This window comes from Hydractinia symbiolongicarpus, chromosome 9 (assembly GCF_029227915.1).
Source record: "Hydractinia symbiolongicarpus strain clone_291-10 chromosome 9, HSymV2.1, whole genome shotgun sequence".
Classification (NCBI taxonomy): Eukaryota; Metazoa; Cnidaria; class Hydrozoa; order Anthoathecata; family Hydractiniidae; genus Hydractinia; species Hydractinia symbiolongicarpus.
This window is the reverse complement of record NC_079883.1, coordinates 23,438,688-23,466,612: the sequence shown is the minus strand read 5'-3', so window position 1 is coordinate 23,466,612 and position 27,925 is coordinate 23,438,688. Positions and strand designations below refer to the sequence as shown.

The following is a 27,925-nucleotide window of genomic DNA, read 5'->3' as shown; positions in this document are numbered from 1 at the left end:
AGATTTTAAAGTCGTTGTTGTTGCTTAGACTGGCTTTTTATGTACAATATGTTTCTATTCAAAATTTCGAAGGATATAGCTAGCTAGCTAGTTCAAAAGGTTTGAAGTTTATTTTATTAAAAGCATGGATATCCAATACATGTAGGGAACTTTTCTGTCATTGTCAGTTATACTTGGGTACCCAATATGATATTTAAGATGATTTATGTTGTTGTGTTTACCCTAGTGATCATAAACTTTTCCACTGCCATTAGCTCGACTTTCATGTAAGTCACTAAAGTCAAAAACCAATAGCCATTTCGTGGCCCCCTTAATGTTCCACTAGATTTTTTGATAACTACATCGAATTTTTAAAACAGAATAGAGTAAACGAGAGGAAATAACACGTTTGTTGCTGTAATATTTTTGGCAAATCAGCCTGGAACAGGGTATATGTCACCTATTATTACATCTTCATTGTGTCTTAAGCGGAATGTAAACCTTTCCATAAGCAGAGTTATTTCTTAGACAGGAAGTGGTGATCCTCTCCTAAATTTAATGATCCAGTCAAGGCCAATCAAAGGGGCTTCGAGTCCAATTACTACCATCAGAATTTCAACCGTTTATTCCTACATCGGTGTAAAGGAACTCGAACTCGACCCCAATGACTGCTGAGTTTGGTTGCTGTAAAACCACATACTTTCCATCAATCTACTCCATTTGAAAAATTCTACTTGCAATAAAATTTAACGGCAAACTTGATTCATTCTTCTGTTGTTTTCCACGTGTTAAAATTTTTGACAATAAGCACGAGCTATAAAGTTAGCTCCCGGTAACTCGAACCTCGGCAAACTCGAACTTTCGTTAAGGTGGCTTACCACCAAATAACTTATATCACAGAGGATTGTCTTTTCTAAAGTTAATTGACGAGGATATCATAGTACGCGACAGTACGACAAAATTAAGTCTACTATTTAGTTGATTGGTTGCCATGGTTACCCGTTGTTAGGTAAAATAGGAGCAAAATATGACATTTTGCTGCTCGACGCTAAACAAAATAACTGAACAACATGCACTATTTGAAGCGCATTTTTGGCCGCGTATGTTTCTTAAGGGTCATGTGTAGTGATTGAGTGAAATGCATTTGCATAAGACCGACTCTGATGCGGTATTTCTTGGACGGAAAAAATGCTAAAACAGGGCGAAACTGGACAAGATAACTGAAAGACAAAACTTTGATTTGAAAATCGGTTGCAGTTAAGTACTAGGTAGCGTTAATGTCTGCATCGACAGATGAAATTGTAAAGCATGTGTGCTTGATCCTTGAGAATTCTTGCTTCGCGTGGATTCCGAACTTAAACAGCAAAAATCGTGTTTAAAGATTATTTCATGGACATTCTTAACTTATATAAATATTGTCTTAGGAAGCCCTAAAGTATCATCCAGCTTTTGAAAAGCATTAAACATCGACGGAGGGGCAAGAAAGCTGTCTAAAAATTGCGAAAATGGTTGCTATGGGCGTTGCTATGCACTTATATTTGCGGTTGGATGCAGAAAGTGCCAGATTGCGCAATAAAAACCGAAATTTGTAAGAACTACTTGCCACGGTATTCTAAGATGAATTTGCTGTCAGAAAGCAGGTAAAAAGACAATTCTTGAAATTTAGACATTATTTGGTGGTAAACCACCTTACCTCGACCCATTTTTCGCCCCCCTCCCTCCCCCCCCGAGCCTATTTTTTTTAGATAACTCAAACTTTCTATTATAACGAGTGCTTGTTCCCGTTATGTTTCAAATTCAAAGCATTTAAAGTGGCCAATTTGAAGGACTGTCAACAGCGTTTAAGAAAAACACATGGTTTTAATCCTATCCAATGAGTTAGTTAGCGATTATATATTACGCGAAACCTTGAAAAATAAGAATAATAAAATGCTATAAAAGCACCTTTCTTTACCCCAAAAGAAATTTGACGGAACAGATAGAAATTCGCAAAATTTAACTTTCGCAAATGGCCTATATTCTGAGGGAATGAACTTTCGCGATCATGCCTTTTCAAAAATCACGAAAGTTCAATTCAGCAATTTTAACCCTTGCCGAATGATTATTGGGGAGCATTTTTTTCCTGACCCTGTGGTTGCAAAAATTTTGGTAAACAAACGTACAACAATGTGCTGTTGGGATGAAAGATATGTATAAAATAAATGTGTAATATAAATATATAATATTTTTATTTATACGTTGATATTGATTGCTGGGGTGGCCTCTCGCCAACTCAAACTTGACTAGTAAATTTATTCCAGAGGGGGTGGCACTCAAAAATTGCATAAAAGAAGTTTGTCTGATTATATAACTAGCTAGCTAGCTAGCTAGCTAACTAGTTAACCTTACCTGGCAAAGCTTTAATCTGAGTGTATCAGGAGTTGTGAGCTGACTGAACTGATAAGATAATGTTAATTGATTGGATGTTGGAAGTAATATGTGTAGCTGTGGGCGTTATATAGTAGCTATAGCTAGCTAGCTAAAAAGTTGGTCTTTTAGGGTTTTTTTCATTAGCTAACTATAGCTACAGCTTACAAGACCTCCTGTTCTCAGCATGTTAGCTGTCATGACTATTGAGGTTTTCTTTATTTAGCTAATTTTTGCCAGTAAACTCTGGCTTCACTATAGTTCTTTTATAGCTTCTTCACCTGCCTTTATTTAATATGCCATGGCATGATATTAAGAAACGTCAATAACAAATAGTTATACACAAATTAACAAATGAATTTTTTGATTTGTTTAGCATTTCAACAAAAATAAATAAATAAATAACAAAAAACTATTTGTTAATAAAATATTGAGATTTATGTAAACATTTTCATCTAATCTACCTAAAAATATATAGCCAATAATTTGTTTATATAGCTATATATTTTTAAAAAGTTATGCAAAAAGAGTATTGCATTGCCTTTTTTTTGAATCTAACAAAGCACAAATTTGTAATATAAATAACCTCCAGGTTAAACTTGGGTTAAAAATAGGAACTGTAATAAAACTTAATTAAACAAAAAATATTTCATATTTACTTCATACTTTTTTCCATAAGATGAAAAATTTGGTCTAATTATTTATTTAATTTCCTGATGTTCTACAACAACAATTTGAGATTTATAAATCATATATATTGCTTAAAATTCTTTTTTATTTTAATGAAAATACTTAATATCTAATTATCTTCACCATGGTAACTTTAATTTTCTTCCTTACTATGCTCAATCACAAACAAAACAATCAAATTGTATATGTTTGAGTAAAAATGATGTGGCAGAATTATATGCCCTATGTTGTTACTTGTTTTTTTGTATATGATTTATAAAATATTAATTATATTAAGTAAAGTATATATTCAGTAATAAAGGTTATTTTTCTGCAGTATATATATCAAATAAACTAATATATATAACATGGATTCCAAAAAGGATACATACTCAGACAATGTTATTGATAGTAAAGTCAATGTTCTTTCAAGTGAATTAAGAACAGCTACATTGGATAAATGTAAAAAGTTTGAAAACATACGAGGCAAGACTTGTGAGCATCCATTTTGGGATGTCGTTGTATTAAGTGCTTTGGATGACGCTCAAAAAAAAGCTTATGAAACACAACTTGCAGATAAACAATCGAGGAAGGAGTTACCACTCTCTCCTGCCTACCATGTGGTTCATGACCCTGTTGGTGTTAAGGTTGGAAATGGTGGAGGTGTCATTGCTGTCTTAGATGAGTTAGAAAAAATTTACAATAAAAAATTGAAAACTCTTAAAGTTCTTATACTGCTATCAGGAGGGTATAGCCAAAGACTACCATCAGCAAGTTTGTTGGGAAAAATATTTACAGCACTTCCAATGGGTAAGAGTACAATTTTTCAGGTTTGATCTATAAATTTTTATATTTTTAACTTAGCAGTCTTATTAAGCTTCCTACAAAAAAGCCCATGAAAAAACAAATTTATTTAATATTGTGAGCAACATTTGTAGTTATATCTTATTTTGAAGTTTGTCTATTAATAACAAAACTGCTTATTTTCTTTTGAAGGAGATCCAATTTATCAAATGCTGGAATTCAAATTAGCAATGTATATCGACTTTCCAACAAGAATGAAACCAGGTGTGTTTGTCAGCAGTGCAGACTGCATCGAACTTTATGAACTGCAAGGAGATGGCTGGAATTTTAATAGCCCTGGGTTCACATCTTTGGCTCATCCTTCTCCTATTGAAATTGGGACTACGCATGGTGTACATGTGTTAGAGAATCTGGAAGAGGTAACAACATGTAAAGGGCTTTATTTTGAGTGATCATAAGTTATTGCTAATAGATTGTATGTCAATAATTTAGTCTAGTTGCAACATTAAATGTTAGGTTTGTTTACTTTTAATGGCACAATGTAATTTTATATCTTTTGGTGTCATTTTGTCTACTCAATTTCTCACGTTTGTAAGATTTTATATGTATATAAATAAATATATGCTAAAAATGCTATTTTTAGTATGCAAAAAATTTCAAAAAAGATTCTGCATCAGTTGGAAATTGTCGAAGATTTATCCATAAACCGTCAAAAGAATTCATGAGAGCTTCTGGAGCTGTATTTCTAACTGATAGTGAAGAATATGTATTTTCAGACAGCGCATACTTTATGGACATGGATGCTGCCCACCTCCTGTTGGAATGGTATCGTAAAAGAAATGGACTAAATTGTGAAATAGATGCATACGGTGATTTTTTGCAGGCGTTGGGGCCAGAGGCAACAAAAGAGTACTGTAAGAATGTCCAAAACGTGACACAAGTTTTACCAGAATTGATAAAAACAAGAGAAGAGATATTTGACATTTTGCAGAACACGGAACACCATGTTTTAATGTTAAACAAATCTAAATTTTATCATATTGGAACGACAAAGGAATACATCGAAAACTTTTGCATGGATAAATGTTTTAGGTATAAGATTATCTTCTTTGTATTATCTAAAAGTAACGAAACATTTTCCAAATAAATATTCTCTGAATCTTATTTTTAACCTTGTTGGTAAACTTTACGAAAAAGGTTGTATTTTATATTGCATTTGTAAAAGATGGAAATTGCCCACTCATAAATTTTAGAAATGAAGTTTTAAGCTTCATAATTATGACAGATCAAGTGTAACATGCCTAACCATGCTATATGCAAATTCATCATATATACATTAAAGTCGTTTTTTTTAGAAATGAAATGGGTTGTTCGAACCATGCAATGGTAAAATGTCCGAAATCGTTGGAGTCATTAAAGCCTAATAATGTTATATTTCATTCAAGTTTAAAAAATCTTGTTGGTCTAACCGAAAATGTAGTAATTGAATACACCAGTCTGAATTTTGCAAACGATATCGGTATGGAGTCCATCATTAGTAATAATATTTTCCCATCTGGTGTCCGGGTACCTGCCAAGTCATTTCTACATACAGTGGTCATTCGTGACGAGGATTACCCTCTATATGTTACTGTCGCATTTGGCGTGGAGGACAATTTGAAAAAGTGCTGCAACAGCCGAAGTGATACGAAAAGTTTGAAGTACGCTGGACTGCCATTTAATGAAGCTTTGGACAAATTGAATTTGTTGCAAGTAAGTAGAATGAAAGACCCCCGTTTTTTAAATAAAGAACTTGGTATACTTAGGTCAACAAATAGACAGGCAATAAGTATTCCTTTTTGCTGATTAGGTTTTTTTCACCGTTTTTGTCTTTTCCTTTTTTTGGAAACATTAAATACCGAAGTTGGATATCTTCAGTTTCTAGAAATTGTTATATAAAGGAATTTGTTAAAAAATTCCTTTGATTTGTTTTCTAAATTAGTCAGCAAAAAAGTGACTAAACTTCATGCAAGTGACTTTGTGCAATCTTTTTACTAACTAAAATTTTTACTGACCCTTTTATCGTTAAGGCGCTTAATCAAAACGTTCTTGTTATAATTTTTATACTTTAGGATCCGTGGTCAGAAGACTGTGTTCTGTTAAATTTGTGGCACGCCAAATTGTTCCCAGCATTCTATGATCCGGAGGACGCTGTTCAGAACGGCGCGAAAATGCTTGAAGCGTGTAGAACGAGCAAGCGATATAAGATTACATCGAAGAAAGCGGTTTATAGTTGCAATTATTCTATGGCTGACGTTCTGAGGTTGAAAGATTTGGAAAAAATATTGGAAATGAGAAGTAAACTGCGAAAGGAAATCGAATCTTGAATTTAGGAAAAATTTTACAATTTAGGAAATATTTTTTATAGCTAATACAGCGTTAATAGGCGCGTAAAGGTGAAATAATCTGCTTCCATTCAGTCCTTATTCAGTGTCCCACTTAACGTGGTCGTTCAAAAATGGTTGTTTTAAATCTTTATACGCATATTCGAGTATTAACAAACTAAAACTTATGAAAATCTAATAACACTACGATAACGTGAGAGTCAATCTTTTGTTTCACTGTCTTTTTAGGTCTAACTCTTCAAGCGTTCCTCATTGTAGAAAGTTTTTGGATTGTTTCAGGAACTCTTTTTTAAACTTACCTTAGTTCTACTGAAGATTTTGCTGAAAGTTTTACTGAGCTTTGGCGTTAGTGTGCTGCTGAGGTGATGCTAAGCTACAGCCATTACATATATCGCTTGAAATTCAAATCTTGTACATCGTTGAATAATGAAGTTACACAAGAAATAGGTGTTAATTTCGTAAAGAAAGTTACTTTCTGCAATTCTCTTATATAGAAAGCATGTGTCGAGATTCCACACCTAAAACTGGACAAAGGAATTGAGTAAAAAGGAATTTTTGATTGCAGCCTGGTATTACTTGCAATATATATATGTTAAGTTCTTTGAGGTTTTTTCTGATGATTTATAATTGTTTCTGCGTGTGTTTCTGTCTGAATTTTTGTGCGTATACACTTATTTATTTTACATATGCAACCACTTTGTAATCAACTGCATTTCCAAGATTCTGAAGCAACTTAAGCGTCAGTAATACTGGATATAAGTCACAACTTATGATTGAACCCGTTTATAATCGTTTACACGCCTTTTTAAACAATTTTCTTTTCCTGTTTTTAATCAACACTTGTTTTATGAAGGAGTTTCTTTGTTTTTTGACGTCGACTGAAGCAATTTTAAGTGAATTTATGTAAATGTTCGCAAGATTTTTGATAATCTTTGATATTGTTCGATTTCCTTCGGTATTGTTCGATTTCCTTCGGTATTGTTCGATTTTCTTAGATATTGTTCGATTTTCTTAGATATTGTTCGATTTTTTTCTAAGTAACCGTTACTTTTCATTCCATTGTGAGGCATTCGATAACAACTAAAGTACCTGGTGAAAAGTCGTGTTGCTTATGTAAAAAAATATGTGTATTTTTAGTTCGATTTTTTGTTGTTCTGTTGCTATACTTTTATTTTTATATTATATTATGTTTAAAAAAACTTACTGGTGATACACCGCCAATATTCCTGACAAAACTGACCGCGCCAAAAGTAGCAGAACGGTGCAGTCTATTTCAATCTTTGAAAACAAATAATAGTGAAAGGCACAACATAACTTTAGGCATTTTTTTGACCATTTCCATTTACTTTTACCCGTGCTTACGTATGGTGTTATCGCTTTTTCTTGGTTAAACTATGCCGTTGGTAAATTTACGCCTCTAGGTGCAGGCGTAAGAATGGAGTGTAAATTATTTGGGCATTAATCATGCATTTTGGTAATTTTTAATACTAGTCGTTAGCCTGTAGAAATATTCACGGGTTCGCCCGTCTTTTTTATACCACATCAAAATGCATCCATTTTGTGTGACAGACAGACAGCCAGACGTATACAGGTATTATAATATAGACTAGTCATTAGCCGTGGAAAAATCCACGGGTTCGCCCGTCCTTTATATTTACCCGTCGCAGCAATATTCGTGTTTCCGTAACATCATTTTCTAACGCGCAGAGACAGACAGACGACGGCTATTGTTATAGAGATACCGCGGCTTAACTTGAATGAGTGCCCCTTCCTTGAAAATAAAATTATATCTGCATCTCCCCTATTCCTAAGAACTCTCATTGAAGAAACAAAATGGGCTCAGAAGGAACATACTATGCGCTCATCATTCGAGTAACAGCGGTTATATTTATCAAAGTTTGTTTAGAATTGCATTCGAATTTATATAACGTTTATATAGCTACCATGTTAACGTTGTTAAAGAAAATAAATTAGCACTAGTTATTTTTTGCCTCGCAATCTTAACTTGAGTAGGAAATTTACTTTTATCTCACAACTGCAAGTATCAACAAATAGTGGAAATTCTTGTCTTTACATTTTAGAACCGGCGCACGGCACGGCACAACTGGTACCTTCATTTAAATCCTATTTCCCACTCCTATTAATCTGAAAACGTTCATAACGTAATAATACTGAAGCATTTGTTTCTCAATTAATTTTCGCAAAAAAATTAACTTTAAATTTTTGTTTATTCCCAATTTGGTCAATCCTCCCCCCCCCCCTATATCGAATTTATATTTGTTCAAACTTATTTCGGATTTAATGGGATTTTAACACCATTACGTTACCCAGGGGTGCGTCGTTTTTATATTAACATAATACCAATTAGCCATGTTAAGAATACTGTCTGTATGTCCTAACTGCGAAACTAAAGTACATACATAAAAGCCAGATAAATGTTCTATCGATAAGTGTTGTTTTTGTCATAAAATCAAAACTGGGAAGACGGAGAAAATTGTAATATAATTATTACACTAATACAACTGCTCCACTTGAGTTTAGTACTTGGTGCCTCCATTTTCCTTATAAGTTCAAGTTCCGAATTTATATCGAAATGTTGCTTTTCGTGCCGTTGTACAGCATTAGCTACACACAGTGATAAAATTGTAACAATTTATTTTTAGAAAAAAAATAAACACCATATGAGAATTCAGTTTGCCCGGAATATTTGGCTGGTAGCTACATATTTCTATCTTTTCGAATTTTCAGCATTTTTCAACTTTTACCAGGATTTTAACTATATTATTTTTACGTTATGTAGAAATGAAAGAAAAAAACCTGCGGTACATCAAAAAAATCTAATACAAAAAATGTTTGCTAAGATTAGAGGAAAGAATGGGAATTTAGTCGCAACTTTTTCCCTGATACAGATTTGACTCAGAAGTATTACATCTTCGCGAATATTTTATGTACCAACTATCCAGCCTCGTCTCCAGGGCTTTTTAGGTTTCTTTCCGATGTAAAGGTTACAAAATGTCTGCTGCATTATTTTAAAGTATTAGGTCGAATTTTAAGCAATCTAAAGATTACAACTGTTATACTTTATGTACTAATTATCCAACCTCGTCCCCAGGGTTTCTTAGGTTTCTTCCATTACAGCAGTTAACTATGGCTTGACCAGTAGATAAAAACAGTGTTAGATTTCGGTACTCACCAGAAAAGCAAGGAGCTTTGGCGCTGATGTAACAAAATGAGCGATTTAAAATGCAACTTAATAAGGGAAGCATTTTTTTAATATAAGAAATCATTAAAAAAACTGACTAGTCGCCATTTTAAAAAACAAAAAACTTTTATTAGTAGTAAAAATGTAAAAAAAAATTGATTTAGAAACTTTTTTCATATGTTCCTCTCATTATAGTTGGACAAATATCGAGTAGTTACCCTGACTACTTAAAAATTACCAATTGAAAGGGAACAGATAAATAAAATGTGAAAAAGCATTATTTCAACTTTTTTTTTAAAATCATGTTTTTGATTAAATATCCCTCCTATAGAACCTGTCAAAATTAAGACACTTGTTAAGAAACTCTAGTGAAATGAATTCAGAAAGCAACTCTCTAGGTCGTCATTTGTATGGTTTGTTATCAAAAAACCGTGTAATCAGATAAAAACAAGTATAGAGAGACTAACATTGGTGCAGTGACTAATATTTTGCCTTACATATTCAATGAGACTTATAAGTACTAAATTACAGGAGGGAGAGGGAGTGGGCAAGGGGTGAAACACACGGGTGGGTTTGTGGGTGTGGATTGAAAAATTAAAATATTAATATTTGGAGGAAAAGCACTTTCATTTGCTTCATTCCGGTAAATGACCAGTCACGACTTTGTCCCCAGGACTATTTGTTTCTCAACAGCGCTGCGCTTTCTGATAGTTCTAGCGGTAAAAGGTGCTGGGGTCAAGCTCGGACAAGTCATTGCAATACAACATTGATTTTACGTCTTAATTTGATGACAAGTTAAACTTAATTTACTGGGCACTATGAGTTAAATACTTTGTTCATCATCTCAATAAATTAATAAATGTAGCAGGGGGTCAATCTCGATCCCAGGGCCTGTAGCGTTTTTTAATATAAAGATGAAACGCGACGCGTTTCATCTTCATATCAAAGAACGTTACAGGCCCTGGATTGCATAAAGAGCTTAAAAGGCTGTCTAGGAATTTGAATATTTTTGAAATTCTTGATTGATTCTTTAGAATTTGGACTAAAAGATTCACTAATTATGCATGATGTCATGAGTATGTTGTGCAAAGGTGCTATATGTAACATTTTTGACGAGAGTCAAGAGAGAGTCAAAAATGTTTTCTGGCCGTTCACTTTGACGCGTTTTGAACATTTTACATAAATTTCAATATTTAGTTACCATAATTATGGTCAATGCTAACTCATGACATCACAATTTCCCATAATTAACGCAGCTTTCAAGACAAATATCTCGAGAGCAGATAAAGATTTTTCAAAAAATAAAATGATTTCTAAAGAACTTTCAAAGATCTTTCATATTTGCTCAACTTGATTTTTCGCAGGAGGTAACATTTAACAATAAGGGAAATACTGTGTTTTTGAATATTGGGAAAGATTGCACGCAAGTATAACCTCACTCCAGTTCACCCATATTCCATCGTCAAATTTCCTCTATTACCAAATTATCAATCTCACTTCACCCCGCTTAAGATTTATTTTCTTCTCGACTACACTAAGAATCAGTAAAAATACTGATAAACAAACGCGTGGTAAACATGCAAGGTCGTAACGAAAGGGAATAACAGTAAATTTGAATTCGAGAAACCCGTGATAAAATTCTTAGAGTTATGACTGGATATCAGCTTGGACGACAACCTCGTCGCCAGGGCCTTTGCCTTTTTAAAATCTAGGCCGGCGGCGTCAATTTAGCGGTAGCAGCTTAGACATAGGCAACAAACCCTGAGACAAGGATGCTTGGACGAAAGAAACAATAACAAAATCATTTTGCACGGAGTTTTTCTGATAAGATTCGCGCCCTTTCATATAAGCTAGGTAACCGAGGCTGATTTATGCGAAACAGTGAAACAACGTCGTGTCCACCTAGATCTTATTGGACGAAGCTTACAGAGGGGAATAAAACTTGTACTCTAATATGAAAACCACACAAGAATAATATTTGTAATAATGGTTTAGAGACATCGTGTCTTCATACAAAATATGATAAATAAATAATAATTGAAACTAAAAGAGGAAACAACAATTCATCTGCATCTCTTAAAACGAGAATACTAACCTCGTCCCAAGGGCTCTTTTTGTCTTTGAGACTGCAGAGAGACAAAAAGAGCCCTGGGGAGGAAGTTGCGAGAATATTTCAAATAAAGCATATTTTATGTTTAAAAAGGTCATGGATTGTTGTGCAAATAAATACTAATGTTGAAAAAATATGATTGCCACTTTAAATGTACCTACAGACAAAAAGTTTCTTCTTTTTGTACCTAGAGTGTAACACCAATGTTGGTCAATTATCTTTTTTAAAAGGAAATAGAACAGTTTATTTTTTGTAGGATGTTATTTCAGATTGTTTTCTTTTTTCTCCAGGTTATCACAAAGCATTAATTTAGCTCCCATACACCTCTTTCACCTCTTAAGTTGATGTTTATATAATATTCCAGGCGTTTAACATTACTTTAGACTTCCATATATCTCCCAATGACTTTGATTCCCAATTAAATAACCTTTCCCTTAAAACGCAACGGAGTATTTAATAAACACCCGAGAGCTAAATTGTCGCATCAGGGTACGTTCAATAAATCTGATATAAGAATACTTCATTCAGAATTGACTGGATAATGCTTCAGTTGATTTGTGACGATATAATCCCTGTGCCCGTCTTTCACTAGCGGAAAATTGAGATTCCCCTAGTAATTGAGCTATGAAGGGGTATTCCCCTCCCAATGCAGGATTAACTTGTATTTCTTCCGCCAGCTTACGTAACGTTCCAGAATCAATAGATTTCCTCCTGTTAATGTTTTCTTGACTATAGATTTGTCTTAGTTTTTTTGGTGTTTGTTTTTTAGGTACTCTTTGTTGTTGCTCTAAAAAGGATTTTGCTGTTCGTGGCCTCATTTCTAAATGCTTCACAGCTGGAAGAGAGTGAGTTCTCTGTGGATACTTTCGCTTTTCATTTACATTTATATTCTTATGTTCATTGTGTAATTCAAATCCACTACTAACTCCATTTTCTATTAGTGAGTGAGGCCGCGATCGTAAACCATTTGACACACTTGTAGCTGAACGCCTTAGTATGACGTTCTTAGAATCATCCGATTCCGTTAGTCCATACGCAGTGGGTGGAGTGTCCACAGTCGTGTGCGTGCTTGAATACGGAGGAGGGTTTTTACGATGCCCGTTTACAAACCTTGGTTCACTGTACTTTTTAGTCATGTATCTCATAACATCAGCATCTATTTTTTCAGAGTAAGATTTTGACGTAGGACTGTCCGTTTCGTGATGATCAGCACGAATTTGTATGTTGTTGTACTCCGATGGAACCATTCGATACGCATCTTGCCCGCCATTGTAACGAGATCCGATACTTAGAGATGAAATAGACATTGGTGACACTGGTGAACCGGATGACATGCTAGTGACAGTTGCATGTCGATGAGCGTTTGCTGTAGTAATTGCTAACGGGCTAATATTCTTTGGAGACGGAATCAAAACCTGAGATGACGTCCTTTTTGAAGGTGACGCTTCTCTTGTTCTAGTTGCATACAGGCTTTTGCACGAAGGAACCATCCTATAATTAGCTGGCACAATATAGTCATTATTATAGCCTCGTTTTAGCACAACGTTCTCGGTTAACAGTGCCGAAGTACCCTGTAAATATTGATCAGTTAAACCGGATGACGCATTATCGCTATAGCTGGTTTGGTCAATTGAAAGAGCTTGCTGACGTAATAACTGGTCTTGATAATACAACTGTGCGTCCTTTTCTGTTTGTTGTCCATCTGATCTTCTTGCGAATGATTCTACAGTAAAGATAGAAACAGAGCTTGCATCTTTTAAAGATTGACGTTGATGTGGTGCTAACGAAGGCTGCATGCATCTGACGGTATCATTGTTGAGTAATCTGGACGTATACAAGTTCCGTTCTAGCTCATCAGATGAATGATAACTGTTCCTATTGTTTTCATCTGATGAGTGAGAGTTATGTCTATTGTTTTCATTCGACGAATGTCTACTATGCCTTATATTTTCAGATGAAGATGTACGACTAATAAGGCCTTGTTCAAATGACGAGTTCCAACTATGACGAGTTTTGTCGTTTGAAGAATTACGACTGTGAGATTGATACCCATTGAGAAATGTTTGATTACAATTTTCATCTGTGGAAGCGTGCTTTGAATGAGTCATTACATTACCTAGGGTGTGGTCACCCAAATTGGATGGAACACCATTGATTGGCATGTAGTTAATATCACAGCACATGTTTCTTGCTTGTGATTGTTGTGCAGCATTTGTTAAGTCAATTGACAAGTTATTTGCGTCCGAAATTACTCTAGGTAGACGTCCGAAATCATTTTGCGTATGATTCGTGTTATCTGGCTTGACGTCAGAATTGAGAGAAGAGTCACTTATAATGGATGAACTCTCAACTGAAAAAAGAACAAGAAAACGCGCGGTTAGATTTTTCTATAAACAGATAGCGGAAGCTACAGCAATAGTAAATGTTTAATTGGTTTTAAAGGCCAGGAAACGTATTTTTACAGAAGAAAAAGAAAAAAGAATTTATGCCATAGATAAAGGAAAACAATAATAAAGGCTGCCAAAACGTAAACCAACCAATAACTTAACTCACCCTTTGAAAGAAATCGGCTTTTTATGATTCTCAACTTGACATCTGGTCCTGATTTTGCAAAGAATGAAAATGCTTCCATATCACTGAGGCCAGTTAAAGGATAATCATTGATTGATAATACTTCATCTCCTTAAAAAGACATAAGAAACAATTTCAACCTTTTCTGTTTCTTTTTTTTTTGTCTGTGAGCAAAAATGATAGTTGTGAAAACTGTTTAACGAATGTCCATGGATTCTTTCATGGGTTAACGACAATGTAATTGGCAGTTCTGAGGATGCATCCTACTTAATAATAGAATGAAACAAGCTGTTATGAGTTCTTGTCACGTTCCTTTTCACATTAAAGCACTTATTTTATTGATTTCCGCCGGCGAAGGCGGAATCTTTAATATCGCCTGGGAAGATAGAGAGATAGATAGATAGAGACAGCCCAGAGCCTGGACGCCTAAAACTTGTCCGGGCTAAAGCTTAAATCCTTGTTTTGACAGATTCTTTTCTGAGAACGAGGCTAAATTCAGTTTTAAAGACAATTAATTCTGATATATATCACAACCAAATCTCGGTATAGGTTACGGGAAATAGCAAAGCATGGTTTTCCTTTGTTACGTTGTGTCATTCGTAAAGAGTGAGCCAATGACATAAATTTTTAGGACTTACGTACAAGACACTTTGGTTACACTAATAAGCGCAAGAAATGAACACATAAAATTTGGTACTTATTACAAAAATACCAATGGGTTTGTTTACAAAGAAAACAGCCTCGATGTTGTTTGATGTTGTTCTTACAGGTAGCTTAGCTACTATAGTTACATTTAGGATTAAACTAGCATTTATTACTTAATACTCAGTAAAATAGGTCAAGTTTGAATATTAAACTTTTTCGCTATAGCTAGCTAGACTAAGCATGAAAGGAGCTGGGTTAAAAGTCAAAACTTAAAGAGGAAAATTACATCACATTTTTTAAGATTATACTACACATATTTGAGAACACCTGAAAAATGCATTGTTCATCAAGTTACCCCATATGGCTAATATGGAAGATTTCTTCATAAAAAGCATCAAAACTTTTTTCATGTGGATTACTTTTACATTAACAAAAATTTAAAATTTGAAGATAAACTTTTGCGATTTTGTCATTCATTAGTTTTCAAATTTCTCGCTGGAAATTTTTAAGGTTTAAAACCCATGTCTCACAGTAACTTTTTCGTTCTTATCGTAATGTTAATACATGAGTTGTGCAACAACTTTTGCAGGAAAATAAAAACACATCAAGAGAAAAAGTTTGTTATTAAAATATTATAAACTAGTTGTTAGCCCGTGGAAAATCCACGGTTCGCCCATCCTTTTTATACTGCATTGCGTGCTTCTCGCTATTGCACAGCTAAGCTACCATTTTGCGTGACAGACAGATGTATACGGGTATTATAATATAGATTAATTTCAAACCGATTAGTCCCTGCAGTCATTTTGGTGTCAGTGGTATGAAAAACTATGCAACTATACTAAGTAAAAGTCCTATTACTTCAGTAAAAATTGAAATAATGACTTGAAACTTAGTATTACATGTTTTTAGACCAGTTTGATGAAATGAACCCAAAAATTTTTTTTACTACTATCATAGCTTCTGAGTTCTTAATTTTGGCCATTTTTGGAGACGCCGATAAACTTTTTTTGACAGCATATCAATTTTGACAAGCCATGTGTACCGAAAACATTCTAAGTGATTCTCAGGATTAAAAATAATTCAAACAGATAAAATGTGTCCCAGGTTTAGGACTAAATACCTTATCCAGCTCAGAGAAAGTGGGAATGAGCTTCTAAAGCACAGTGTTAAATACATAATCTAAATTTTATGCCGTATAAATACAAAGTGGTTAGAAAGTTATTTTTTGTACACCTGGATCTGCAACACGTTTACTTTGCACTAATCGCCCAGTCTGGTGCCACTCACAATTAATTTTTGAATATCCACAGGAACTTTTTATGCAAAATGAAAAATGCTAAACAACTGTATTTGCTTTGCAGAAGTAACAATAGGCTTTATCTTTATCATAAGTCGTGTGAATGTTGGTTTATGAAAAAGATATTATACCCTTAATGCTATAAGTGCTCCACTGGATTTGTAACACATTACACTAAGTGTCCTCCATGTGAAACAGTTTACGCTTTACTAAGTCTTAACCTGAAGACTTTAGGTCTTCCCACTTCAAGTGAATATTACTTCTGGCTATAATTTCCCAAATTTTGTTATTTCATAAAAGAAAACTGAAAATCTACAAAATTATTTATATATATGTGCAGAAATTTATTTATGAAATATAGGTTTCAGTTTGTTGTGGAAACATGTTTACCAACATGCAATGTCTTGCATACCTAACTAGCTATATACTCTTGAATCTTGAATGTTCACTGTTATGGGAGGTCCAAATAACTACCTAGCTTTTTTTTATTTAAAATGACAGAATGCCTTAAAAAATCTTTTGTGCAGCTAGCTACATTAAAGCAATATATTTAGCTTTTGTACTTTATCACTTAATTATTTAATAACAAATGCGCCCTGGAGTGCTGGCATGGTACTGGCTAGGTAGCTTAAAATCACAAAATAAATATTATCCAGATGTGACCATTCCGATGTCTGATGATGAGGGCATCATCAGACATAGGAACGGCGTTTCTGTTCTTTACTTCTCATTGTAGGGTACCTCAAATTCTTGTAAATCCAATTAACAAAAATTACTTAAGAATTCCTCTTCTTGTATATTTGCAGCTTATTGACACCCTCTTATTTTAGAATATTCTCAGAAATAATAGACCAAAAGAAATTACATCACAGTTTCTTGTCCACCGCCCACGTGTGTTTGAGAACAACCCACACAAAAAAGTTCGTTATTTTTTAAATTATTTGTGTAAAAATTACTATTTTATTCACGATAAACCACTTGTCAGTCATTTTATTCCTCCAAAAAGAATCCTATCCAGGGTGCTTTTCTATTAGTGCTGAATTTAATAATTGACATGATTCAGCATAGTTTTTAAAAGGGTCTGATTGCAAATATGATTGCCAAAGTTCAGCACTTGTAATATTTTTGTATTTGTGTACTCAGCTTCTAAAACACAGACAAGAGACATTATAAGTTCCTCTGGGTGATTACATTAATGTTGGTTGAAAAAAAAACTGAATGATGAGAAGCATGTGTTTTTGAATGGGTATAGGACAATAAACTTATTTAATTTCCCTTGGCCTTGCATCAATCAAATTCTGAAGAAATAAACACTTTTAAAATGATTTTGTCAAATTTGGAAATTGTTGGTATGGTTGGAACTTTGCATATAAAATTAGTAAAGTTGCCGGATTGTTTAGTTTTTTTCTTTTATACTTTTCCGAATTAGCCTTAATTATTTATGAGATGAAAAACAGCGCTTTCAATTCCATTGACTTGGCCATCCCTTAAAAGCACTGGAAGCTTCACTATATGAAAATGTTTTCTTTTTCTTTTAGATTGTGTGCAATGGGAGTGAGTGATGTAATCTTTCAATGCGTGTGATGAAAAGAAAGCGAAACCGTTATTGTTTTTTCTGCCAAAAATTTATTTAATAAATCTTGATAAAGTTAAAAAACTGTTTTGATTTGTTTGTTTTTGTTTTAATTGTTTCCCGTGAGTTTTCGAAATTCGTTCCAGCAGATTCTGTGGCTTCTAGTGCCGGTATTTTTACGTGAAAAAAATACTATTTTGTTGTAAGGTCATTTACGAAATCGTTAACGTTAGGACCAACTTCTGCGGGTTGTACAACTCGATGTATTACATATCTTTCGGAAAACTGCTAAAAGTGTAATTTTGTATTGCGCTCTTTACTTTTATCATTCTGTGGGAAAAGGTACAAAATTTTAACACGCGTTATTCGTTTTTGTTAGTTTCGCGTAATCTAATTTTCTCGCACATTTTGAAAAGAATATCCCACGCACATTAAATACTCGCGCAGTCTATTCGCAAAAAAAAAAGGAGTTAATTATCTTTAATTATCTTTAAGCCAATAAGAATCCTAATAGTGCAACAAATTGTTTTATTATCCAATGAACATTACTTTATTTTAAAGTTTATAATCGAAAGTTAAAGCTCGTGTAGCATAATGAAGATCGCCTTATAATGCGCCATCATTTCCCTCTGTACAATTTTGCAAGCACGTAGACTAAAGCTAATTATTTATGAATTTTAATTTAAAGGAATTGTTGAGGCTGAATATTTTTTGGTGAAAGATTTATAGCTATAAAATCGTGACAATGTGTCATAAAAGAAAAAATAAGAATATGTAGTCTAAAAATAAACTTTCCTAACTGATTATGTAAAAAAAATTTGCTGCCACCTTTAAAGATATTTTCCAAGCTGTTTTTCAGAGAAAAAGAGAAAATAGATAAATTTTCAGCCTTGCCGTTGTTCTTATTTTGTTTTTATTGTTCATCAATTTTCAGGATTATTATTTTTCTTTTAAAATTGTTCCTATAGAGAAATGAAGTTTATGTAAGTTAAGTTAGCTATGATTTACAGTTACAATAATAATCAAAAATTGAATTTTAAAATTTTAGAATATATAATGATTTTGTTCCCCCAGTCCTCTTCAAAGTTCAGCACTTTTTCAGATTATTGCTAATGGCGGAAATCTTTAAGCCACAGGGCTTCTTGTTTCATTTAATTTCATATATTTTAAATGCAGAACAAGCCTCCTATGATAGAGAAGGGCTGAAGTTAAAATTAATACTGAGCGAAAAAAATAAATTGAACCTGCATCCAGACTTCCTCTTTTAAATGCAATTTCTTTTTCATCAAAATCCTTGATGAAAATTCCTGCTATACCAAAGTCAAGTCCTGTACAGTGAACTGACTTCTTTTCAATAACAACAGTTTCAAATTCCGTCCTCATGTATGAATCTGATGCATCATCGGGTATAAGATCATCTGTTGATGTAGCAACGGTCGCCATGTTTTTTTGTTGATGAACTGAAACTCCTGTCGATTTCATATGAGCTTTTAATTGAGGTTCATCGTTTTCAGTATCTGAATTAACTTCTGTATTATTTTGATTGCAACGTGTTGATAAATTTGGCATTGATGGGGAACGCTTAGGTGTTTCAACACACACTTCAGGAAAGGGAACAATCGATTCATTGCTGGATGCGATAAAGCCGCTGTCTTGCCGTCTGCGGTCACCTTCATATGAATAAAAAAATAATTATTATGAAGCAAGCATTAAGTTAGATAAAAAATTATTCTTTTTTGAAATCTTTTACAGTGCAAGTTTGTATCTCTATTTGATATGCGATCCTATATTTTCCTAGCGGAGATGGATCCTGTAAAGCTTAGAAATTTTGAATTTGTTAATGTACAACCACTTATATCAGTGGCAAGCTGTTAAAAATGTAGATAAAATTCGCAATACCGAATTCTTAAAAGTATAGGTAATGATGCGTTTATGATGCAAAAAAAGTTTTTTAAAAATGACCCAAAACTTTGTCTGTAACTTAAGTAAAGTTATTAATTGTACTTTCCAACAACCTTTTTTTGTTACTATTTTTTTACCTTCAATAACTCTAAAACTAAAAATAACTCTAATGTTGGTGTTCGTTTCTCTCTAATTTAAAGTGTAAAAAGTTATTTTTAGCCATGTTCTAATCCCTCAAATTTCTTGTGGTAAAATTATAGAATAAATTGGCGTCACATGATATCGTTCCTTGCAATTACAGACTTGAGGTGGAAAAAAAATGGCTGGATTATTTCAATAACTAATTTCAAAATTGTAAATGGATCAATTAAATTTAAAATATTTGTTGGATTGTATTACCACTATGTTCTCTACACGTGTTTCTCTTCAAAATTGGTCATGCTTTTTTACCACGCAAATTCTTCTGAACTGTTTGGCGCCATTTTACCAACAAAAAGCACCTCGAAATGCACGCTCGTCCTCAGGGTTTTTTCTCTTTTTGATATGATTTTTCGACGTCATCTCTCATATCAAAAGGCTAAACACCCTGGGGACGAGGGTGCCGCGAAATGCACTGACAACGGACATAAACTGTTGGACCACTATGCGTGTTAGTTTTTTCCGTTGGAAAGAAAGCAGGCACAAAAAGAATTGAAGTAAAAAATCGTCTCACGTCACAAACAACTCAGTTCAAAAATAATAAGATGTCGTTAATGCGCGCTGTGAAATTAAATGTCTACAGATATGGAATAGCTTGAATCTGTCATACATAATCTTAGGACTTACCCGATTAGTCCCCGTGGCCATTCTATTTTTTATTTATTCGTTTTGGGAGACATCATCAGATGAGGCGTAAATAAAACGTACGCTAGGTTTAGGGTCGAATGCTTTATCTAGTTTATCGAGAATTTAAGTGTGCGCTTTAAAAACGCGGTGTCAGAAAGTTTAACTTAAAGCTATGACGGTGAAAATACCGATAAAGATAAGAAAATGACTGGTAATAATTTGTTTGTTAAGTTTATACAATGTTCTTTAGATACAGTTATTAATACTGCCGAAATGTTCTGCATGTTTCAACTTATATGTATACCCTACTGAAATTAAAACAACATCTAATTGAATATTTGTGGCGATTAGTCATCGAGAGAACAATATATAATCACCTTTTTAAGGGATATGATTAGCCTGATAAGTTGATATTAAAACACCCGAAGTTTTTTATAAGCACTTAATTTGGAGTTTTCTGTATTTGACAAACAATAACGCTATATATTCGTCCCACCATGTAAGTTTACTTGTCGCCTACTAATCATACGAACTTCAAAATGAATAAGTAAGAAAGTAAACACTTTTATATACCTCGTATATCGTCAATATCCTCATCATAGACATGGTTTCTTTCACCTTCAACAGATTTCTTCTTCTGTCTTTTATCTAAAATAAACATTAAGCAAATAAAAATACTAAAAAAATAAATATCGAATCGTCATATTTACTGTATTTAAACCAGGAGGAGGTGGTGGTGGGTTCCACTCTCGCTGCGTTTTTTTTTATAACTCTTACTTATCTATTATCGGACACCTGCGTGTCCAAGTCCCATACCACTTAGAGATTTAGATATTGGCCATTACTTAAATCTACCTCTTAACTTTCTATAAAATCCTCATATTTGAAAAATTACCCCTAGAACTTAAAACTCACAACACAACTTTATTTTATCAAGGGGAAAAATTCAGTAAAGTTTGGTGACGTGATTAACATGATTTTTGTAAAAGTGGAAAATATGTGAAATAAGTTATATTTGAATATCCGAAAATTCGAACAGAATGAAATTCACTCCAGAAACACTATTGTATTTAGAGCAAATTTCAAACTTTCGATGACGTCACAGAAACAGTGTTGACAAAAGCTAAAATTTGTTGCTGCCATTATGTTCCTTTCATGTCGCACTATAACTCTCTCTTTTTCACTAGTTTGATCTCCGAAAGTAAATTGATAGTAAAATGGCTTTCCCATCAATCACTACAACGATCTAAGCCGCCGTTCCGCCCCCCCCCCCCGCCCCCTACCAGGTTTGCAAAAAAATGTCATTGGAATTTATTTTTACTTATGTCAGCATTATTTTTAACAGAATTTAAGAACCCTATACTTATACAACAGTTTTTCGGTGTAACGTTTTTGTCATAAAATGTTACAAAAACTGATCAGTTTCACGTGTGGGTGAAAAAGTAATCCTTAGTAAATTTAAGCAAAGTGAGAGCGGAGCCTATTTGAATAGCTGTTTAAAAAATGGTAATGTTTACTAATAGGAGAAGAAAATTTGCAAAATTTACTTAAAATATGAAGTCGCTGTGTTTAATAACAAAAAATGACGCTTAAAAAATTTCATCGGTTAGACACGCAGAAGCTGTTTCTACTTTCTACGAAACAATCTTGTTTCTAAGGCACCTTGCCTTTATAATGAACGTGATGCCGGCTCAGATGCAAAGAGAGCCTAGGGACGAGGGTGCCTATGAAAGGTAGATCACTGAACGTGATAGCAATCTAAGAATTAGCAAAGAAAAAGTTTGCTGTCTTTCTCCAGCTGGGTTCATTCTAATCTCAAAGGAACTCATAAGTATGCGGAATATGAAAGGTATTTCAACACGAGGTTTAAATCCTATAATACTGTCTGTTGTTGAGGTATTAATATTCTCTTTTAACGCGAGCACACGCAACACTGGTGCACAGTCAATATCATTACATCGGACTCTTCAAACAGGTATGTCTTGCAAGTTCTAGACATAAACGAAACATGAATTTGTGGAATTGATCATTTTTTAATAAAATTTAAAGCGTGTAAACAACCGCACAGGCGTAAAGGATTGATATTGGAAAACTGCATTACCTGGGATCCAATTGGTTGGTAAACCTTTCCATTCCGTTTTAAAGTAAAAGCTGAAAGCATATCTGTTACGATTAAGAAAAAGCATGCAAGAAAGGCTCGATACTTTTTCACAACAATCGATTTAAACTATAGTAAAACAATTTGAAAACGTTAAATTTATTTTGGGTTTTGCCCCTTTTTGTAACCGTGCAACTATCCGAACCATTAGGTCATACATTGAGGGCTGATAAATTTTTTTGAATGAAAATCCTTTCCCTAACTTCATCGGATTTATAGTCCTTATCGCTCGTTCTTGGCGTATGTAAAAATATATGTCACAAAATCTAACGCTATAAAAATCTACCATATCAGTTACCATATCAGTTTCTATCCGACCTAACTCTAACCGTATAATTAGGAGAAATGAGAGCTAAAAATCAAAAGTTCTTGCGATTTCAGGAGAAAAAGTGAAACACATTAAAAACAAGAAGGAATTGATCAACTTTGTTAAAATTAAAACTGCTTAATTCAAAAGTCTTGAGGGATTCAAAAAATTTCTTATTTTTTTCCACCTGATGGCTTTTCAAAAATTTATTGTATATATATTTTTAATTTATTTCTCTCAAATTTCGATATTTTCCCTGAAATAAATGTTCCTTGCTTTTTCGAGATATTTCCAATACAGCACGTCAAATACGTTTTGCCGGAGATCTACGAAAATGGAGATCTACGAAAATAACATTTCTGACATTTTTAACAGACTTGTTAATTCCAATCTCTTGAAAGTCATTTTTTGAGATTTCCTGTCTTTTTTTAAACCTGTAAATTTATTACACAACAACAGGATACAAAATTAGCGTCAATAGTGGACCAATCGTGTTTTTTCCTGTCTTGGCGTAGCGAAGCATGCACGTGTTTGTTGCCAAAAATACTGTGACGTTAAGAACACGGGATTAATTTCTTTTGTATGCTTTGGGCTGACTCGTGAACATTGTCGTAAAATAAAGAAGACAGGGTTATAAACACTCTGCTTTTGTTTTTCAGAATTTTTTTCTACTGCTTAATCTATTGTTTGACGGTCCTCCCTGTTGGTGTTCGTGAAAAACTATTCGCTATATCGCTATCTTGCTATCTCCAGCGCTTAACGTTTGAAACACTTGTCTAAACCTCTTGAGAGAGCAAGTTAAATATATTAGTAGATTAGATGCAATGAACGTTCTGACAATAGCCTTTTCTATTAAATATGCATTCTTTGCCAAATAATTCACATTCTAGAAGCAAATATTTGGCTATTAAAATGATAAAAATACGGGAACAAACTTGATTTTAAGATTTTAGATATAAACATTTTTTAAAGGGTTAACTCTTAAATTACCCAGTAACGTGAATCGTTCTTGTGACTTACGAATAGGCTTAAATACTACTTAAAAGCCACATTAGAGACATTCAACTTTAGAGAGTCACGATATTCACATACTTAATGGGATTCGTTCACATGCAGCACAGCTAATGACAAACAAATTGTTAAGGAGGCTAGCTTTTTGCTCACGAGCATACGAAAGGTTTTTCTTTCGGATGTTAATCTGCAAATCGAAACAATAGCAAATTGAACCAACATTCATGGACAAAATATAATGAAACAGCACGGCTGATATTCAACTTAGCCGCAACAAGTGATCACTTTGGTTGTTTCTATATTAAGTTCGCACATTTTGAACTTGTCAAAGTTGACTTGTTAATGTTTACAGCAGACCTTTGAAACATGCTAAATGCTAACTAATAGCGAATTTTACACACACTCTCTATCCATGGCCTACGTATGCCCATTAGTAGCGACTTTGCAGCCAGCTGGTTGCAGAGTAGTGACCAGTTCACCCTTGTTTGAAAAATGTCGAAAAACTGTCTTTGTTTCATTAATTTTGTCTATAATTATAACTGCATGAATTGTTATCGTCTTCCGACTTTTAATGGTCACACAATATTTAAGCAAGGCTGAGTCTCAAGGTAAATAAAAAATAAGTTCAGAAAAATTAGAATTATTTCCAAATATAATCTCCATAACAATACACGTATTTTTTCTGAGGCTTCAAGCCTTTTTAAAGTTATAAAAATCTTGATGCCACCCATGCGATGTTTTAATTATTGTGTTTTTAATCATAACATTTTCTTCTTCTTGTTTTTTCTCATGAATCGAGTAACATGACCCCATAAAAGTTCATAAATAGACAAATGTTACTAAAATTAACGACACGGCATAGATGAACTCGATTCAGATGGAGGTGAGTTATAAATACACTGCGTGCAATCTGGAGAATTAATTAAAAAGCAAATGTGAAAACGTTTTTATGATGTCTTTACAAATAAACGTAAACAAATTAAGGGATTGACTTCTAAACATAAAATTTGAAATTTTCCATGGCAAGTGTAGCTGAATTTTTGACATAGATTGGTTTTGCCAATGTTTACAAACATAAGGATTTTTGTACATGCGCAAACATTCTAAAATGGCTCTATTATTAAAATTCATACAATTATTTTTTTAAAGCACGAGGCCAGCAGGCACGACAATTAATCTTTTTAACTATATTCACTTGTTTCAAAAGCATTCCCAATTTTAAGAACATGTTTTGTTTTTAAAATGGGTTTATTTGACTTCTATGATCTGCTGTTTACATTTTCTCCCTATTAAATTGTTCTCCACGCAACGCATGGAAAGTGGTCTAAAGGTAATATTTTAATTTTGAAAAATGTATGGCTTTTAAGAAGCCTTTCAAAATACATAAAAAACTGACAGTTTTGCGGCAGAAAAATTGTTTATTAAAACAAGGAAGAACTTTCGTAATACAATTAGCTTCATTAGCAGTTTCCAAAACATAACAATTACACATGTTTTAACTGATGACGCATGACACCATTTCCAACAAAAATTTCATTATGTACATACATTTTTTTTATCTCATTAAACAAAACTTTGGTACTAAAATTTGAAATAAAACAGTTGAACAGGTAATTTGAACGTGCAAAATAGTTTTGGACATATTCAAATAAATCTAACGACGTCACAAAAAGTCGAGTGTTTTCTCACATTGTCAAGTATCGCGCAGATGGTACAGCCTATTTTACACTATACTCAGAGAATTTTAAATCGCATATACTGCATTAACGGGTACTTTTAAGACTGCTGGTGTGTACCGTAACGGTTGTGGCAGGCTAAAATTCTAAATTGTACGAGAATAGTGATATTTGGTTTTTGGCATGAAGTGGTGCCAAGGTAGGAAACAGTTAATCTCATAAGTAATAAAATCCACAGTAAAAGAAACAAATCCAATAAACGTGCAAGATTACCTTTGCTATTTTTCTTCCTTTTTTTCCTGAAGTTGTATAAAATAAATATTAATATAACCAAAAGAGAATACGCAGCTAAACTTCCAAAAACCGAGTATAGAATATCATCTTTGCATGTACTTGCTGTACCACCTTTAGCACGACGTCCACGCATGATCAACAAGGTAACTATAATCAAAAGCTTCTTCCCAAGCATTTGCAACTCGTGTATACTATCTAAATAGGATAGAAAATATATCTAAGCGTCAAAGCCATATTATTACTCTTCACCATATACTGACATATTTTTGTTATGTATGTACAACATGAAGGTTATATTGTCCTTGCATTTTAACACACACGCCATTTCTGATATTCAAAACAAAGTAAATCCATTGTTTTTATTTTAGCTCATATGTATAATATAATAAAGTTTAGTGCAGCGAACGAAAGAATTATTATGGCATATTAAAAAAAACCTTTAGTGTGTAGCTATTATAAAACGCTTACGATCAATCAAAGGCTATTATATCAGAAAACAAGAAGGAATTCAAGGAATGTTATATATGTTTTCAACTAAAACCATCGCTTTAAAAAAAAACTAATTTGCAGTGATTAAGAACGTCATTAAAAATTATTTTGACGGTGAGAAGCAGTCCTTCGTAATTGGCTTTGTGGTCGATTTTTGTTTTTGAGAACAGTGGGTGTAGGGGGGCATCCACTAAATTATGTTGTCCCGGAAGTGGAACATATTAGAAACAAAAAAAGGGGAAACGAAGTATATAAGAAAATCCCTATTGTATTTATGAAGGGCCGAATACCAGAAAACAATCTTTGTGTGAAATACAAAATTAAAATAAGTGATTTGTATGACATGAGGGCTGCACGAGAACATGTTTTTATTTGCACGTGTGTTTTCTGTCTCTTTGTTTCAAACCTGTGTAAAAACCTTATTATAGACCCTTTCTAAGCCCTGGAGACGAGGTTGACAAGTCATCTCATTTCGAGTCACAAAACACATGTCTTTATATTTCCCCATTTTTTTAATACTTAAGGTTTTACGGTCATTAGTCCCTTTTACCTGATATAATTAGCAGCCATTTTGTCATTTTGTTCTGAGAATCTCATTAATTGTTTCAACAATACACATTCAAAACTTTATGTTTTGTTCTTAAGCAACTTTTAAAGCTAATAGAATATTTCAGTAAAAATTGCAATTTTTTTAGTAAAAATTTTCACCAGTTACTTACAAACAGAATAAACTCGGAGAGAGGACTAACGCGGGAGACGGTTTTCCTTTCTCTTTAAGATTAAATCTTTGCTAGCTTAGCGCTTTTGTAATTTACGGAACTGTAAAATGGGCTATTCTTTTTAATTTAGTGGCTTACACAAATATAAAAAATGTTGCTGCAGACGTAACTCAACCTCGATCCCAGGGCTTTTTTTTTCTTTTTAATATAAGTGACGGTGAGTTATTTCGTCTCGCCGTTCCGTTATAAAAAAGAGACAAAGAGCGTAGAGGTCAAGGTTGGAAATAACTTTTTTTAACGGAAAGAACACGTGTTTCTAAGCATACCTAGCCCCTAACAAAATCTTATTTCTGATTAAAAGCGCAGACATTTCGTAACTGTTCATATGAATCCATGGAAAGGGAATATTGACAACCACGAGCGGTTAGTTAAGGTTCCAGAAATCTAGGTTGTCGAAAAAGAAGAAAGTAAATTCCACCTTATGAGGTCAATCATGGTCCAAAAACTGAAATGGTGTGGCTACAAAAGCAATGTTTGTTTTTATTCTTCTTCTTCTGACGGCATTTTATCGCTAAGTATTGCCAAAACAGTTAATGCCATCCTTCTTATAAGCGCAACCGTGAATAAGTGCACACTCAAATAAGCGTATTAAATTACTTCTACCACCAAGGCAGTAAAGTAGGGAATGCCGGTTTATAATAAGGAAAAAGACTTCACGTGCACATAGGAAGACTTGTAATGGTTTGTGCGTAGGATGCTTGCGATCTTATTAAAAATAATAGACGTTCTTGTAGCTGACAAACATCTCACACCAATGAGCGTGGGTTCAATTACAAATTTGTTTTAGTTTATTTATTTTATAATCTTCTTTATTTTTGGAATACCATAACTGTCTTCATGGAAC

At 33.5% G+C, this 27,925-nt stretch overlaps 3 protein-coding genes across 4 annotated transcripts in view; 2 read left to right on the top strand and 1 right to left on the bottom strand.

Moving 5' to 3' along the window:
* The window catches only part of LOC130657189 (sterol carrier protein 2-like), an 82,846-nt gene that overhangs the window by 1,897 nt on the left and 53,024 nt on the right, over positions 1 to 27,925 (top strand). The gene's annotated exons all lie outside the window — the stretch shown is intronic.
* LOC130657188 (fucose-1-phosphate guanylyltransferase-like) lies at positions 3,210 to 8,230 on the top strand. Its single transcript, XM_057460157.1, has 5 exons — positions 3,210 to 3,864; positions 4,051 to 4,277; positions 4,502 to 4,950; positions 5,214 to 5,610; positions 5,970 to 8,230. Exons 1-5 carry the CDS (start codon positions 3,423 to 3,425, stop codon positions 6,222 to 6,224), a joined length of 1,770 nt encoding a protein of 589 aa, XP_057316140.1. The 5' UTR covers positions 3,210 to 3,422; the 3' UTR covers positions 6,225 to 8,230.
* LOC130657187 (uncharacterized) lies at positions 11,417 to 26,201 on the bottom strand. Its single transcript, XM_057460156.1, has 5 exons — positions 25,793 to 26,201; positions 20,941 to 21,015; positions 18,885 to 19,310; positions 14,108 to 14,236; positions 11,417 to 13,904 (listed from the first exon to the last, which is right to left on the bottom strand). Exons 1-5 carry the CDS (start codon positions 25,986 to 25,988, stop codon positions 12,079 to 12,081), a joined length of 2,652 nt encoding a protein of 883 aa, XP_057316139.1. The 5' UTR covers positions 25,989 to 26,201; the 3' UTR covers positions 11,417 to 12,078.

Bases quoted from the DNA above. Each gene is read 5' to 3' on its own strand.
- LOC130657188 (XM_057460157.1), top strand. From the start codon at position 3,423: ATGGATTCCAAAAAGGATACATACTCAGACAATGTTATTGATAGTAAA. The intron at 3,865-4,050 runs GTAAGAGTACAA...TTTCTTTTGAAG, and splicing joins ATTTACAGCACTTCCAATGG to GAGATCCAATTTATCAAATG. The intron at 4,278-4,501 runs GTAACAACATGT...TGCTATTTTTAG, and splicing joins TGTTAGAGAATCTGGAAGAG to TATGCAAAAAATTTCAAAAA.
- LOC130657187 (XM_057460156.1), bottom strand. From the start codon at position 25,988: ATGCTTGGGAAGAAGCTTTTGATTATAGTTACCTTGTTGATCATGCGT. The intron at 21,016-25,792 runs GTAATCTTGCAC...TGTTTATTTTAG, and splicing joins AAGGAAGAAAAATAGCAAAG to ATAAAAGACAGAAGAAGAAA. The intron at 14,237-18,884 runs GTTCAATTTATT...TGTCTTTTTAAG, and splicing joins AAGAGGAAGTCTGGATGCAG to GAGATGAAGTATTATCAATC.